Here is an 18432-nt window from a genome sequence, read left to right as displayed (position 1 = left end):
GAGATGCTTTGCAGTTATATCATACTTCTACACATTAAATGTTCCCATGAGGATAGGACTGGGCTGCTATGTGTGCTACCGGAGGAGTGTGATCATGTCACTCTGCTAGAATACATTTAAACTCGCTCACCTCTGTAGTAACATATATCCCCCTCACCTCTGTAGTAACATATATCCCCCTCACCTCTGTAGTAACATAGATCCCCCTCACCTCTGTAGTAACATATATCCCCCTCCCCTCTGTAGTAACATATATCCCCCTCACCTCTGTAGTAACATATATCCCCCTCACCTCTGTAGTAACATATATCCCCCTCACCTCTGTAGTAACATATATCCCCCTCACCTCTGTAGTAACATATATCCCCCTCACCTCTGTAGTGACATATATCCCCCTCACCTCTGTAGTAACATATATCCCCCTCACCTCTGTAGTAACATATATCCCCCTCACCTCTGTAGTAACATATATCCCCCTCACCTCTGTAGTAACATATATCCCTATCACCTCTGTAGTAACATACTGTATATCCCCCTCACCTCTGTAGTAACATATATCCCCCTCACCTCTGTTATAACATATATCCCCCTCACCTCTGTAGTAACATATATTCCCCTCACCTCTATAGTAACATATATCTTCTTCACCTATGTAGTAACATATATCTTCCTCACCTCTGTAGTAACCTATATCTTCCTCACCTCTGTAGTAACATATATCCCCCTCACCTCTGTAGTAACATATCCCCCTCACCTCTATAGTAACATATATCCTCCTCACCTCTGTAGTAACATATATCCCCCTCACCTCTGTAGTAGCATATATCCCCCTCACCTCTGTTATAACATATATCCCCCTCACCTCTGTTATAACATATATCCCCCTCACCTCTGTTATAACATATATCCCCCTCACCTCTGTAGTAACATATCCCCCTCACCTCTATAGTAACATATATCTTCTTCACCTATGTAGTAACATATATCTTCCTCACCTCTGTAGTAACATATATCCCCCTCACCTCTGTAGTAACATATCCCCCTCACCTCTATAGTAACATATATCTTCTTCACCTATGTAGTAACATATATCCCCCTCACCTCTGTAGTAACATATATCCCCCTCACCTCTGTAGTAACATATCCCCCTCACCTCTATAGTAACATATATCTTCTTCACCTCTGTAGTAACATATATCCCCATCGCCTCTGTAGTGACATATATCCCCCTCACCTCTGTAGTAACATATATCCCCCTCACCTCTGTAGTAACATATATCCCCCTCACCTCTGTAGTAACATATATCCCCATCACCTCTGTAGTGACATATATCCCCCTCACCTCTGTAGTAACATATATCCCCCTCACCTCTGTTATAACATATATCCCCCTCACCTCTGTTATAACATATATCCCCCTCACCTCTGTAGTGACATATATCCCCCTCACCTCTGTAGTAACATATATCTTCTTCACCTCTGTAGTGACATATATCCCCCTCACCTCTGTAGTAACATATCCCCCTCACCTCTATAGTAACATATATCCCCCTCACCTCTGTAGTGACATATATCCCCCTCACCTATGTAGTAACATATATCTTCTTCACCTCTGTAGTAACATATATCCTCCTCACCTCTGTTATAACATATATCCCCCTCACCTCTGTAGTAACATATCCCCCTCACCTCTATAGTAACATATATCTTCTTCACCTATGTAGTAACATATATCTTCTTCACCTCTGTAGTGACATATATCCCCCTCACCTCTGTAGTAACATATCCCCCTCACCTCTATAGTAACATATATCCTCCTCACCTCTGTAGTAACATATATCCCCATCACCTCTGTGGTAGCATATATCCCCCTCACCTCTGTAGTAACATATATCCCCCTCACCTCTGTGGTAGCATATATCCCCATCACCTCTGTAGTAACATATATCCCCATCACCTCTGTAGTAACATATATCCCCCTCACCTCTGTGGTAGCATATATCCCCATCACCTCTGTAGTAACACTTGCCCCACCTCAGTATTAACACACCTCTTCAATCCCTGCCCTGTAACACTTACTCCTCATATCCTGGGGCACCAAGGGTACAAAGTACTTTAGTCCATACTACTCTTGGTATCTGGGCTTACCAGAGAGGTGTAAACATGCCCCCCAAGATGGCACAGCCATGCCCCTGGCAGAACTTGATTTTTGCAAAAGGCAGACAGGTCATGGCCAAACCCATCCAGTATTGGGGCTCGGCGGCCTGGCTCCCATCTCATTTCCCCCTGTAACAATACATTCTCACTTGATCCCCTTCTCCACCCTTTAGCAACGAGCATCACCGCGACACCCAATACAATTTAAAACAGGTACAGAGGACCCAAGAAGCGAGGACTGAGATACCACATTCATATTTCTGTCCTTCTCCCTCTTATTTGTCCTGCTTCCCGCAGGCCGCAAGATACGACCACACCTGAAATGACCCCCACTTACTCTATGGTTTATTTGTCCTATAATATTATTTTATGCATAGTTTATGCAAAACAAAATGATGTTAAAGATGTCTCTGAAGCACTGGTTACTCTGTTGTTCGCATATACTAATACATTTTCAGAGACATCACTTTCAATATCAGAATAATAATCCATTCTTGCTAAAGGCAAGCTACCATTCAGTCCCCTTGCTGTGACTTTGATTCCTAGAAAATTCTCATCATCATGAATTAGGCGCATAGTGAGATGTTCAATCTGAGCCAAGATTAGAATATGGTCATAATCACTTCTGCAATATACCATAAACCTGTCCCCCTCACTTTTACTCCTCTCGCTGTCAGATGCTTGCAGTGTCGTTTGTGTGCAGTATATAGAGGATAGACTGCAGTTTCATCAAGTGTCATTTTTCTATTGTGATATTTGTTCAATATCCTGTTATATATATTTGATTGTTATGTTCCAGGTGACTGGGCTACAGGCCACCATAAAGAACTTAGAGTCTGGTCTCAGAGTTGATCTCCCTGTGAACAAAGGTAAATGTTTTATCCATGGATCTATGTCTCTCTATCTATCACAGAAGAGGTTAACGTAATGTAGGAATACAGATGTGTTGACTTACACCTATCCTAAAATCGTGCCGAATAGCCCCGTTTGGCGCGCCACGGTCTGACTCAGAGATGTACGTTAATTTGACGTCACCGCACTTCTCCAATGTTTTAAGATATGTGCAGATCAGGGTCTGCAATGTTTCTCGCAGTGCCCCAAAAGTCGCAGCGTGATAGACCTGCTGCTGGCGGCGACGGGCAGCATTCCACAAAACGAGGGTGTGTCGGCCCCGTGTTCTGGGCGTGCCAGAGCCAGTGGCAGCTTCACTGGCTCCTGCAGCGTGATTTCACCAGTAACAGTCGTCTTCACACACATGACGGCTCCTGCAGCTTTTGCTAAATTTCGCACAGCCTCTGCGCTGAAAGATGGAGCAGCTGCGTGAATAGCTTCCATCTCTGAATCAGCCCCTAAGATATACAATGCGATAAATAGTACACAATCTAAGGTAAGAGAGCAAAAGACTGCTCCTATACGAGCGACTTGCGCCATTCATCGTTATGTTTAATCTGATATGCTGTACTAGTTTAATTACGATCCTAAATACTGTACACTATCAGCGAATTAAGAAGCAAAATTCGGTACTCAAACACGGGAATTGCTACCCGTGGCGGAACGTCTAAGTTGCGCCAGGCATGTTTCGCCACATGGCATAAAAAGTATAGGCGTATTGGGACACATCTGTAATCTGCCCTAAACATAACCATGCAATAATTTAAATGATATATAATAATGCATTAGTATGAAGATACATAAAGGCACGTTATGTGCGGTCGGAAAGTCCGATACCCGTAGAGTTCTGAAAAACACACAAAGCAAAAAAACAGAATTTAACGGCAGCTGTTCTTTAAAAATTTAATATATACAGACTTCATCACTAAGCATCTCCTTCTGTAATTATCACTGTGAGGAGCACTCCTTAACAATTTAATGACGGAAAGGAAGACAGCGATGATTTCTATGTGTAATTTACTTCAATTATGCAAGGGGCCGAACGCACCACTAATCTAAATAAATCATCTCCATTGTGTAGCCACGTTCTATTCCTCGTCTTTTTTTGTTTTTGTTTGTTTGCGCGTTTCATAGTTTCCACTAAGTAGATTTAAGTAAAATAAATAAATAAAACGATTGTACCCAAGTTGTCTTAAGGTGCATACACACACAACGATTTTTTTTAACGATTAACGTTAACGATATCATTCAATCGTTAAAAAGTGAACTATTTTTTCAAGATAAAACGATGAACGATTATCGTTCATACGCGTTTGTAGTTCAGTCAGACTGACCAACTCAACGATTTTCATTAAGGGAATATGCAAAAATCGTTCATTACACTTTAAAAAAACCTGACAGATACTCTGACCGATAATCGATCAGAAAATCGTTGGTAACAAAATCGTTGAGTGTGTATGCAGCTTAAAACACCCCAGACTCCTGATGCCACACTTAGCCGCCGTTTCTTATGCAGCGATTGGTCGTTTCATTTGCAGGACGGAGCTCCGTGGAATTGCTGCTCTGCAGTTACAGGAAGTGTCTTTGCCTTTAGATAGAAGAATAAATATTAGTCAAGTCAATATTGTCACAGCCATGTGGTTTAGGCATCCTTCATATCCTTATGCTTCATACAAGACACAGTGAAAATCTTCTCGCTGAATGCCAACCATTGGCCCATGACAACACGCACACTGCCCACTAGCACTGATGAATAATGAGCCGCCAGCCTCCCCGCTGAATAAAGGATCATTCTTCTGTTATGAATACAGAATACAAACTGTCCTGTAGGGCTGCTGGAGAAACTTTGACAGGATGTACACACTTTTCATGTTTACAAGACTATCAGCTTTACAGCTGTCAGAATAAAAATGGCAAAGTGTTGTACAAATAATATAGGCTCGCTTATCAAATCCCCTGTGCTTGTGCGATGGCAGAAATGTGAAAACATGGAACAAACGGTATCTTCATTATTGGTGCTATAGATACAGTACATAGAGGTTCTGCACAGTGTGGAATTAATTTCTCCTGACCAGACTGTTCATGTAATCCAATGATCTGTATGCTGGGGACTAAGGGCCTGATTCAGAGCCGGTCGCTCTGAATCAGGGCGTTTTTTTTTTTTTTTGTGTGCGGCCTCCTGGCTGCTCGCATAGCTGTGAGTGAACACCCACAGCTATTGCGAGTGGCCAGGTGATGGTCGCGATGGTCTCGACCGTCGGGGCTTGCGACGAGACCCTTGCGGTAGGGTCTCGTTCTCGCAAGCCCCAGTGAGCTTCTGGCTCTTAATAGAGCAGGAAGCTCACCACTGACATCACACGTGATGTCAGTGGGGCCGCCCCCAAACGGCAGGCGTTCCTTCGGGAACGCCTACATTTGGCCAGCCACCCCCCCTGCCCACCTCCAAATTGGGGCGAGCTGTCGATCAACATCGACAGCCGCCCCTTTTTGGAGTGAGACCCAGAGCGACGGAGAGTCCATCACTAGCCGGGTCTCACGCATGCGCTCTTCGGAGCCGGCTCTGGCGTGCGCATTCGCAATGGCCAAACATCGACCAGCACACGAACGCATAGCGCTTGCAAGCGGGTCTGAATCAGGCCTTAAATTCTGGGAGACGTTTGCTTAATGCACACACAGATATATCTCTGTAATCAGGCACCATACTTGAATATGATGCTAAGTTAACATAAACCTAAATCCCACATTTTATATTACATGACAAATGAATGTGACTTTTCTGAAGACATTTCTATTCATTCTATCATTTATCCGAACATTCTAAAGTATAACCATTTGTAATACTACTTGGGTGAAAATAATTGTTGCCTGTAAGTGGGATATGTTTTACCTGTAATTCATCTTTTATGTCCACATATTCATTTGTAAGATTTTCCTATATTCATATTGTCTGTGTTATTGTGTACGATGTATAATTTGCTTTTTCATATAATGCTACTCTGGTTAAAGCTTACATGCTGTGGTTCTAATTTACAAAACGCGTTGGGTACACGCCGCTGGTTTTGTACCGATCCACCCAGCCCATATCAAGGTGCAACTCTATGGAGATGGCTCAAAAAACCAGTTGTGCGTTTCGGTTTGTGCGGAGGCATGAAATGCTGAGGATAGTCATTAACATCCTACTATTAGAGCCACACCGTCACTAAACTAATTGAACTGTTCCTGCTTTCAAATAAAATAGTGGTTACATTAACCTCATTTATAGTTCAATTTAGAGGCTATTAATTATGAGAGCCGGGGGGACATCGGGCTCTTATTTTGTTTGAGTGCAATTGTAAGGTGCAAAATAAATCATATTAAAATAATAGGATAGTATTTTTATACTGCAGGTTACAACTCCTTTAAAAATCTGTCCCCTCTTCCCCATTAATGTCATTTTAATTAATCTTGCTCTGTAAAAATAAATATTGTTGCATGTATTATTATTCATTTGTCATCTACCTTTATAAATAGAGATTAAAAATATATGTATATATATATATATATATATATATATATATATATAATTAGTTTTTTTGCACTTCTCTGCTATCCTGGACACACTAGGACACCTATTATCTATGTACCAAAAAATGCTCATGCACCGCCCAACTGTTTGCATTGGCCGTTTCAAACTAATGTTCCTTCCTCCACATGCCCACCATCTTGTGCCCACAAACGCATGTGATTTGATGGTAAACAAGGCGCAGCTGCTTAATCTCCTCAGCCACTTTTACACTTTTTGTACGTGAGGTGCAGTGGTGGCAGCCATTTTGTGGAATTAAGCAATATATGAAGTGCCAATTGTTCACAGTAGGAGCAGATTCAATTAGCCCCAGTAATTAAGTGCGAGTTAATGCAGTGGCCGGGCCCATTCATATTTAGCCTGCGATAAGCCCTGCACTTAACACAGGGAGGCTTGAACAGAAATCTGTGGTAAGTTATCGCCGGTGCCGCAAAAGCCTTAACCCAGCAATTCCCAACCTCGGTCCTCAAGGCACACTAACATGTTATATCCATGCTAAAGCACAGATGGTTAAATCAAAATAACTGAGGTACTAATTAATTGCGTGCAAGTTGGCGTTTTGTGTAGCTGGAGTTGTGATGTTGCCAGTTTGCGTAGTGATTGCAGTTTAATGCAGCGAGTGCTAGCGCAGCGGGTACACTTGTGTAAAGTGCATGCGGGCATCTCATACCTGTCACGACCAGGGTTTCGCGGCGTGGAGGTTTACGGTCCTTACCGGTGAGGGCGCTGTCCTTCTGTCTGGGGAGCTGGCATGTGGAGACTGGCATTGGCTGTACGCACAGGTCTGCCAGCATTGGACCATCCTGGCAAGGGTAAGTCTAGCGGCATCTCTGTGTCACAGGTGTCTGGGCGCCACCATGTTGTCTTTGGCCATGTGACATAGCAGGCCAATCGTCTGTAGGTCACCTGCTCGCTCTGGCCTATCACATTCTGCTACTGGGTACTTAAGGGTGTTTGGAGCTCCCTGTAGTTGCCAGTGCCAACGTGTTCACAGCTTAGGTGTGAGAGAGAGTTATCTGCGCTCCTGAAACCTAGACTTGTGTTCCGGTGCTAGCCCTAGCTCCTAGTTGGCCTCTGACTCCATGCATAGCCTGCGCCTTGCCTTGCTCACTGCTGAGATCAGCCCCGCACCTTCCACCAGACCCACTCCTGCCTGAACCTGTCTCCTCAGTTAACCGACTCCTGCCTGAACCTGTATCCCCAGTTAACTCATCACAGCATTTCCGGATTTCCATTTCAGCCAGCATCCACCGCATTACTGGATATCCCCTTCAGCCACTATTCAGCAAACCAGGATTCCCACTTCACTCTCACAGTTTATCTGGATTCATCTCTGTCACTGATCTGGACATTCGTTACTCCCATTCACTACAGCTCCCTTCAGCCACATATATCAGTTTGTTTATTACTGGACTTTAGTTTATCTTATTATTCATGTCTACAAACAGTCACATTAAACAACCCACCTTTCAGTTTAAACCTGTGTCTGCTCCTCTTTCCACCCCGGGTCCACAACAAATACAGACAATACCCCACCTGGTTCAGCACCTGCCTTGATGTCAGCCAAGAGTGATCTCACTAAGGGGTAAATTTACTAAGATGAGAGTTCTGTTTAAGATTCTACTTCTCATTTATCTAGCACCTTCTAGAAGATAATACCTTGAATCTGATTGGTTGCTATGGGCAACATCACTACTTAATAGAACTCCCATCTTAGTAAATTTACCCCTAATACTGAGTTGACTAATTTTATTTTAATTATTACTAATTGTTTTATAGGTTTTTATTTTACTAACGATTGTGATTCAAACATGTTCCAAAGATCTTGTTTGAAAAATTTGTTACTAGAATACTTATAAGTTTAGTTCGTAAAAAAATGTTTTATTTTTGTTTTCTTGTTTTAAAAGATGAAAGAGTGTATTCCCTTTTTATTATTTTGTTTTATTTTTATACCTTTAGGGACAAGAATCGATGTTATGACCATCAGGATTATTGTTGTACATAATTAGTATACCTATGGTGAAGTATAGCACAGGGTATGAGATACCCCGCATGGTTCGCAATGTTGATTTTTTTTTCACCTGGTTCACGGAAGGTTAAGGGCAGAATCTGAATAATATTGTATGTACTGCACCTGATGAGAACGTACTTCCCCACTGTCCTGATGTAAGCCGGACAGCCCTCCCTGGAGAAGGCTGTCTCAATTTAGGCTAGACAGTCCTCATTGGAGGGGACTGTACCGATCACTCTTGTCTACACTCTTGGGACAATCGGAGCCATGTCCACCATGTTGAGTGGGGAATCTAGGTGTGCAGAGGGTAGTAAGGAAGCATAGTGCTGTTGATGCACTGCAACACCCATGGATAGTGTGCCGTGCCCATGACTCAATGGATGTTAGCAATCCAACAAGGAGGCATCGCAATGCAAATTGTTTTCCTGATCCAGAAGGCCCCAATGTTAGCAAGTATGTGAGAATACATTGTATCCAATAGAGAGGGATGTCCCTAAAATATATTACCTCTTTTCATTATTGTTGCTTTGATTGCCATAACTCCTGGTACAGATGTGTCTGCATACATGACACGGGAGCTCTGTTTGACTCTGTAGCGCTGAGCGTCTTTTGTGTGACTTTTTACCTTCAAATGGGTCTTATTCGCACAGTGATACTAATAGGACGCATGAGTAGCTTCTGCTGATTAAAATGATATTCGGCATGCCTATATTGTGTGTGTGACTGCGGGTGTATCTGCTTGCATAATGCTTTGTTACAGTGTTACAGCCGCAGTCACACACAGAATATAGACATGCCGCATACAGTATCACTTTAATCAGCAGAAGCTGCTTGTGCTACCTATTCGCATCACTGTGCGAATAAGACTCATTTGAAGGTGAAAAGACGCTTGACGCTAGAGTCTCGCCACGGCATGGCGTGACTAGAAGTTTAACCCGCAAGGAGGCTAGATGTATGAGGACACATTTGTATATCAAAGCGACAATTTACTCCAGTGCAAGTGCTTTGTCTTTACTGCTCAGTTATTTCTTGTACAGGCTTCGCAAATAAAAATTAATTCTAAAATGCCCCAGGCTTCCTATACTCGAATTCATGTTATTTTTTATTTTACCAGGAAGGACTTTGTCTTCACAAACCGTTGCACGTAAAGGAGTGTGCAATTGATTTGACATAAATACTGCAGTAGCTGGTGATTATTAAACGTATCATATACTAATTCTTCCAAATTGTGTAAAAGTGCAAGTACAGTAGGAAGGCCAGGAACTGTCCGTTCAGAAGTCAGTGGATGGTGCTTTAAATCCATGTCACTACTAGTCAGGGTCTTTTCCAGTGATGGCTGCTTAGTATGGTATCTACTGTTATTGAGGCCACATCTGTGTCTAAAAAGTTCTCACTCTTATTAATACATATCAGGGACCCTTTACTGCAATAGGGACTCTTAGGGGTAAATTTACTAAAGTGAGAGTTTTTAGAAGAGATGTTGCCCATAGCAACCAATCAGATCCTACTTAACATTTAACTAGCACCTTCTAGAAGATAATAGCTAGAATCTGATTGGTTGCTATGTGCAACATCTCTTCTAAAACTCACTTCTAAAAAATTTCTCACTTTAGTAAATTTACCACTGAGAGTAAGTGTGACTATGGGAGATTTATATAGACCTATTTTCCCATAAGTACTATTACTGCCTGTGTTGTCCTTCCAGATGTAACCTATTAAGAATATGGGAAAAACATACCCAGCTGGAAAGCTATGGACCTGATTCACAGTTCCACACAAATCTGCCGCATTGCACTGTCGAAATAAATGTGGATCTTCTCCTGGATTCCAAGTTGGCCACATATTTGTGCTGCCTCACCCCTATCCATCCAATTGTCCTTCTCCTACGTGCTACCGCCTGATTGCCTCCCGGTTATACCCACTCAGCCACCAGTGGCGATGCGACTGGGATACAGTACATATAACTCTAAGGGGTCTAGTTACTAAGCAGTGTTAGGAGACAGAGTGAAAAGTGATAAGGTGCCAGCCAATCAGCTCCCAACTGCCATCTCACAGGCTGTGTTTGAAAAATGACAGTTGGGAGCTGATTGGCTGGCACCTTATCACTTTCTTATCACTTTTCACTCTGTCTCCTAACACTACTTAGTAAATAGAACCCCTAAATCACCAGTAGTTGCGTCTGTAAGCTCAGTCCCATTCACAGTGAAAAATTGCAAAATCAGTCCACAAAATGGACTAGGGCACAACTGTTGATCAAGCCCTACTGTATAATTATATCTTTTTAGGTCACTTGGCAGTGATATTTGAAGTTGCAAATAAGATATTAATTTCTTCCTAAAATAGTTATATGGGTTGGAAAAACACCATTATCCACAGTACCCAAAAATGTACTGCCAATACCTACTGGCTAATTGTTTTAAAAACCAGTGGTCGCACCCCTACCCTTTTAGTTTTTTTTGTGATTTGCTTGTACAGTAAATGATTCACTTTTCCATGCTCTGCGAGATGTAGCTTCTAAAGTCCTCTCTTTCTTCCTCTGTCATATTCCCAAACTCGTTCATTCACTCCATTCATTCCCTCGATCTCTCGCCTCCTCTTTCCCATTCAGAACAACAGTCAGTGTTCATGTCTTCATTCTGCTTCCTAGACGAAACCAAGCACAAGAAAGAGAGCGGCCCTACCCAGAAAGCCATTCGGGAGGCTCGGGAGAGAGAACTCCAACAAGAAGGGGTGGCTCTATACAACCCAGAGAAGGACCCGAATAATCTTGGAGGAATGAGACATCCAAAGGTAGGAAATGTGGACAGAGCGCTATTACTGCATAGAAATGCTTCTCTCAAGGCCGTTTCATAAATAAAAATAATAGTATCAATTTATGAAAATAATGACACATGGATTTTCCCATCAAACATTTCAGCATTCAAAAATATTATTACATATACACTATTGATGGCAATTACAGACATGGATATATTGTAGAATATAAATGTATCTATCAGCAGGGCTAGTGCTACCATTAGGCAGCTTTTAGGGCCAGCTCCAAGGGTCGGAGCACCCTGTGCCGGCTCTTAACAGGGCGCCTTTACATCGAGCGCGGCGTCCAAAAATGTGGGCGTGGCCTAATTACCATAGGCCACGCCCCCTACATGACGTTATTTGGAGGCGGCCCCGCATTGCATGCCGCCAAATAACGTCAGGCTGGGGGGAGCCTCACTAGCCGGGCTTCCCCCAGCCCTCTCCCGTCACTGAATGGATGCCACGCGCATGCACGCAGCATCCATTCAGACTCCGGGGTCCCGATTTGACCACCTGCGGGCCACTTTGGCTGAAATCGGGATGCTGGGGAGGGGTGCGCCCTCTATGGGTGACGCTTCTGTGCGTCTGCACTGGTCGAACACCCCTAGAGCCGGCCCTGGCAGCTTTAGGTAGCTGCCTAGGACGCCACACCTGAGTTGGTGGCTTTGAGGGTGACAGCACAGTTATGAGGATGTATCACAGTGAGTGAGGGGAATGCCGAATGTTATACAGTTTAAATTGCGATCCTGCGCTCAAGTACGTACTAACTGTGTTTTGGGAGCTACTCCGATACTAGAGATGTCCCTTCTCTTAAGTACTCAAAATAGTAATTATATTTGTTTGATCGGAGCGCTACACCACTGATGGCCTTTATGTATGTTCCTGCAATCAGCGTATAGATGTGTAATGCAATGCTTTATCTATACAGGCGTAATAGTAAAATAATTATAAGCTGTAACCATATATCATTAGTCCTTTACTAGAAATGATAAAGTAAGATCCCATGTACAAATGTGATAATCAGCAAAACAGTGAGTGAAGCACATGGGAATGTCATGTCAGAATATAAAAGAATAATAATATACAGGTATCCTCATGTTCTAATGAGTGCGGGTAAATCACACTGACCACAGCGGGCCACTCAGTATCCAGAATCAAGTGAAGTGTCCAGAAATGTAATTAACCTACACAAGAATACCCGATTATAACAATAACAAAGAAGGTATTAAAGGAATAATCAGTCTCCCACAATCACACGGCAGTTGATCTCACAATTACGCTCATCCCCTATGGAATCACTGAGTGCAAACACTGAGAGTCGGGTAGTATTAATCAGTGGTGTGATGTTCTTTCAGTACTACACTGGAGGTATCAACCCCTATGTGGGTATTTGTGAGTCACAGGAGGGTGGGAAATAAAGTCTCCAAAAACATTAGACCTGTGGCGTCCCGCTGGTCTGAAGACAATGATGAGAGGAATCGGTGGCCCTGGGGTGATCTTTCCTGGGGTAGGAGTACCGCTGTTAACCTGGGTTATGCAGGGAGAGCCCTCGACACTAGCGTACTCCATCTGGGCACGGACTGCCTGTGTGAGTACTGAAACCCAGACACCCACCTGCAGCGTTGCACCAGGGGGGGGATGGCTGCCGTCTGGGGAGGGGATGTGCCGTATGCCGTTCACCTCCTCCTAGTAGAGACTTACCTCCCTTGACAACGAACCAGGTAGCCGCTCCTACTCCTTGCTGGCTACGTTGTAGCTGGCAAGGGGTAGTGGATGTGGCTTCTTGACATACTTATGCCTTGATAAAGGTCTGTAATATGAACGAAACATAGGACTTTGTACTATTGACACTGGTGGTACGTAATAAATAATCGTTTTTTTACTGCAGCAGTGAGTGCCCTCCTATCTTCTTTGTTGTATATGTGAGCCATATCACTGAGTACTGTGGTGACACTGAGGAAGCACCCCGGGCGGATGGATAGCTGTTAGTGAGTGCGGGCTTTATATGGATGACGGGATGGGGTGATAGACAAAAATTTTGCCTAGGGCACCTAGAACCTTGCACCGGCCCTGTCTATCAGCAGCAATAAAATAAAGTGTTGATAATTCTGTATACTACTGTATATACGTGTGGGTCAAATCACAGATCTATGTATGGATAGTCAGATAGAATAACCTGTAAATACATGTACTGAGTTGGCTTGAATTAATCCAGTTTCAGCAGCCCTTTATAGAAGCATAAATGGAACCTCTGAGGGCCTATCAGAGCCAAAAGCACTCCCACTGAGTGGGGCCTGCCCCAGACAGTAGACGTTCCCATGGGAACGCCTCCGTCTGGGCAGCCACGCCCCCGGCACGCCCACAAAAGGGGGCGTGCTGTCAATCACCATCGACAGCACGCCCTCTTTGGTGCGAGACTCATAATGGCGGCTTGGCCGTCATTATTCGGGTTTCGCGCATGTGCACGACGGAGCCGCCTCTGTCGTGCGCATGCGCACTTGGGCAACATCGACCCGATTGCGAGCGCTCAGCGCTCGCGAGCGGGTCTGAATCAGGCCCAGAGAAAGATATAGTGAGTAACTTTGCACTTACGCAAAACCATGCTGCACTGCAGGTGGAGCAGATTTAAAATGTGCAGCGAGAATTATGCTGGCCATACAGCTGCACGTTTTCTGGCCGATTTTCGACGAGTCGTACGATGGATCGTGTGGAAATCGTGTCTTTTTGGAGTAGGATCCATTCCGATGCGCGCTCCTGCAGCTCCTATAAACGGATCGTTTGATCAGATGTGCAGCCCATGTGGCCCATCGTATCGTGTACAGATAGTGCTGTGTATTTTGTGCGTACGATGCATCGTGCGTCCATTCATATAATTTCAATTACCTTTTCCTGACGAGCGCATGAGGCACGCGATTGATCGTACGACAGATCGTGTGCAAAGAAACACAACAAATCGTGCCGCCGGGACTTCCAGGGAGCTCCAGGGAGTCGTGAGGTGAATCTGATCTTATGCTGGTCGCGCAGGGTATGGCCGGCATTAGAGTTGGGCGGGACGTGTCCAAACTGTCATCTAAATTGCAATTTAAAAATAAAGCTCTGCAGCATCTGTGGGCTACCTGCAAAAACAGCCAGTATGTACCCTGTATACAAAAGAATGTATGTATTTACACCCCTTGCATTGCAACATGGTTTGTTCAGGTACATAGAGCAACTACCTTACTCTATTCCCCACTCTGAATCAGGCCCTGAGTAGCAAATACTTCTCCCAGCAATCTCCAAGCAACCAGTGCTAGCACAACGCCTCGTTTTCTTGGAGGGTCTAGTATAAATAGAGCATATATTGAGAATACAGAGTTTATAAAGGGCAGTAAATCCCTACAAAGATTTCAAATATGGACAAATGGTCCCAATTACTCACATAATATACGATGGAGAGTAACCACCTATAGGCTGTCTCACACTCCTCGCTGGTAATATACACCTCTATTTATTTCATTGAATATTAAAGTGAAAAGGAGGAAATGGGGGTGGAATCACCATATGAGATGCTTCCCATAAATCCGGTCTGTAATCTTTCATGCATAATCTTTTCACTTAGGGCATAAGCGACAAAAATAATCCGATGCTCGGCCAATGCATCTGGGTCCTGGGGTGTTCTGCCGTGTTCACATGTGGCTTCTTCATCTTAACCTCTATTTAAAAAAAATATAAGACCAAAGTAATATCTGTAGTAGGTTAGTTGTGACTTAAGATTACATTGATCACAGGGCTAGAACATGATTTTCTTTATGACTATGGCAGAGGTTCCCAAACTCCGCCATTACAGTCCAAGTTTTAAGGATATCCATTCTTGAGCACAGTTGAATTAATTAGTACCCCAGTCAATTTGATTTAACCATCTGGACTCAAGCATGGATATCCGTAAAACCTGGACTGTAATGGCAGAGTTTGGAAAGTTCTGGACAATGGGGTAGTGTGTAATACCTCTCTTACACCCAAAACCCAGGTCCGACCTGGGTTTTCAGAGATGGTTCCAACCCAGGTCAGACCCAGGTCAGACATCGTTTACACAGCACCATCGATCTGGGTTATTCTCAGGTCAGCCCTGTTCACACTGCACCTGTGTCTGTTTTGCTAAACTTGTGAGGTCATAAAAAGTGGGAGGTGACTGCTCCACAATCCCCAATCAGCTAATTTTAGGCATGACCCAGGTCGGATAAACCCAGGTTGCGCCGTTTACACTGCACCATTACCCAGGTAAATCCTGGGTCCAACCCTGGTAGTTACCTGGGTTGGATTGCCGGGTCATTTGATCCGGGTTATTTATCAGGGACCCTTTTACACTGAGCTGCGACCCAGGTAGACCCAGCAATAACCCAGGTTTTTGCTCTGGTGTAAAAGGGGTATTAGTGACGTTCCTTAGGCTCTCCTTTTTGCAGCCCTTAGAGGCGATGTTGGGTCACTGTAACTAGCAGTGATGTGCGCAGTCGTATATCGAGACAGCGCATTGCCGCCAATTGACTACCCTCTTATGAATGTTGGCTATATTCTTATATTTAAAATAAAAAAATTGTAGGTAGATTTGATTTAAAAAATATTAAAAATGTCACCTGCGCAATGGAATTGGTTTTATATTTAATATGTATACAATACTTCAATGCTGCTTTGAATGGACTAAGGTAAAGTATCCCTACTTTAAAGGAAAAAGGGGGGGGGTTAAATGACAAACAATATTAGCCCTGGCGCAAGGGATGTATTAGTTATTATGTGTGGATCATAGATGGTAGATATTGTCATAAAAAGATTTTATTTATAATAATTGATGGGTAGTCAAGCATACATAAAAAGATAAATGTATACTTAAATAATAATCATACAATGCTGGATATACGTGGTGCTGTTTAAAAGATAATAGACTTTCACTGTCTCAATATACAATGCTAGCCGCAAATTGTAAATGGTAGTAGATCTAAAAGTTCATCTAGGATAGATAAAAGTCAGTCTAGACAGTCCAGTACATTATCAAAATAAATGAAAGTTTAAATATATTCCGGTCTCTGTACAGAGTGTAGCGTTTCCTAGACTAACAGCGCTGTGTAGTTATTTGAAGCTTACCGGTAAGCCTGGCCGGGTGAAGATTGCTACTTTTCCCACCTGTCGGCGGTCCAGATGTGTACCTGTCGCGCCCTCCGTAAAAAGTCCTCCGGGCAATATCCTCCTCGTTTCTAGCAGATGGCCTGGTTCTCTCTCCAGCTTTTCAGCTTGGCACAATTCCTCTGTTCCTTAGGGGGTCCCGTCTCTGTAATGGCAGCGACTGACTTCCGGAATATGGACACTCTGGCTTCACTCCTGGCAGTTGCTATTCCAACGCGTTTCTCCCATAATGCGGGCATCGTCAGGGTTTGGCTTCTCATTGTAAAGAGCTCAAAGCTCAATTAGATATCAATCATGCAGTGATTCCTTTTAGATATTTATTGTTACAAATGGCTCACGTTTATCAGCTTTCAAGGGTCACAGAGTTTATTCCTTCAGCAATGATTAAAAACCAATTATGATCCTTATATGAACAAAAAGTTAAATTAAATACATCTCATCTACATTTTCATATATCTTAAGTGTGGTGTTTATTTACATAGGTGCCTATCTTAATTGAAACACAATATTGATACTCATAGTATCAATATTGTTGTTAAATATAACAACATCTTTTACTGTGACAATAGCACAGGGAGCCTGATTCAGAGACTGACGCTCTGAACGAGCGATCGCTCTGAATCAGGGCGTTTTTTTTTTGTTTTTGTCCGGCCTCCTGGCCGCTCGCATAACTGTGGATGACCACCCACAGCTATTGCGAGTGGCCAGGTTGATGGTCGCGATGGTCAAGACCATCGCGACCATCAGGCTTGCGACGAGACCCTTGTGGAAGGGTCTTGTGGCCGCAAGCCCCAGAGAGCTTCTGCCTCTAATAGAGCCGGAAGCTCTCCCACTGACATCACTGGTGATGTCAGTGGGGCCGCCCCCAAACGGCAGGCGTTCCTTCGGGAACGCCTCCGTTTGGTCAGCCTACCAAACGGGGCGAGCTGTCAATCACCATCGACAGCTCGCCCCCTTTGGTGCGAGACCCGGAGCGACGGAGCACCCGTCGCTAGCCGGCTCCGTCGTGCGCATGCCCAGTGGGCAAACATTGTCCCGGTTGCGAGCGCTCAGCGCTTGCGACCGGGTCTGAACCAGGACCAGAGTTACAATATCTATGCTAAATGTAATTTCTTTCAATTTTAGCATTTTAAATCGGGTTGAGACGCAGTATATTTTAATAGTTTGACATCAAGGAGAATATATATTTTTTAACTTTCATTAATTTTGATAATGTACTGGACTGTCTAGATTGACTTTTATCTATCCTAGAGGAACTTTCAGATCTACTGCAATTTACAATTTGCGGCTAGGATTGTATATTGGGACAGTGAAAGACTATTATCTTTTAAACAGCACCACGTATATCCAGCATTGTATGATTATTACGGAAGTATACATTTATCTTTTTATGTATGCTTGACTACCCATCAATTATTATAAATAAAATCTTTTTATGATATCTACCACTTATGATCCACACATAATAACTAATACATCCCTTGCGCCAGATTTGATTGAATGTATACTTTTTTTCACATGATTGTAGAACATGAATACTTTAATCCATGCCCACGTCTGATTTGTTATCAGTAGAACACCAAATTTAGCATAATGATCATACATTGTTTTGGATCTTTTAAAACCTGGGAATAGAGTTACCCAATTTTAATCTCCTTTGATTGCAGTGAGCCCCGTTATTATTAAAGCCACGAAGTGAGAACTAATAATTATTTCATCTGCAGCATGTCATTAAGTAATCTACCATATGCACACTCAATTATTGCAAGCAAATTGCTTTTCATTTTTGATTCTGGAGTTTTATTAGCAAAAGTTACCCTATCTGAGAAAGCAAACTGTGGTGACACCGTTATAATTAATA

General features: G+C 43.3%; 1 protein-coding gene across 1 annotated transcript in view; it reads left to right on the top strand.

Annotated features, from left to right (window-relative positions):
• The window catches only part of SPAG16 (sperm associated antigen 16), an 826137-nt gene that overhangs the window by 74673 nt on the left and 733032 nt on the right, over positions 1-18432 (top strand). Inside the window, exons 8-9 of the mRNA XM_088475190.1 lie at positions 2957-3026; positions 11269-11411. Coding sequence (XP_088331316.1) covers positions 2957-3026; positions 11269-11411 — 213 coding nt within the window. The remainder of the gene's footprint in view (positions 1-2956; positions 3027-11268; positions 11412-18432) is intronic.

This window comes from Taudactylus pleione, unplaced genomic scaffold (assembly GCF_031769625.1).
Source record: "Taudactylus pleione unplaced genomic scaffold, aTauple2 ptg000164l, whole genome shotgun sequence".
Classification (NCBI taxonomy): Eukaryota; Metazoa; Chordata; class Amphibia; order Anura; family Myobatrachidae; genus Taudactylus; species Taudactylus pleione.
Note: the sequence above shows the minus strand (reverse complement) of the source record. Positions and strands in the feature narration are given on the sequence as shown.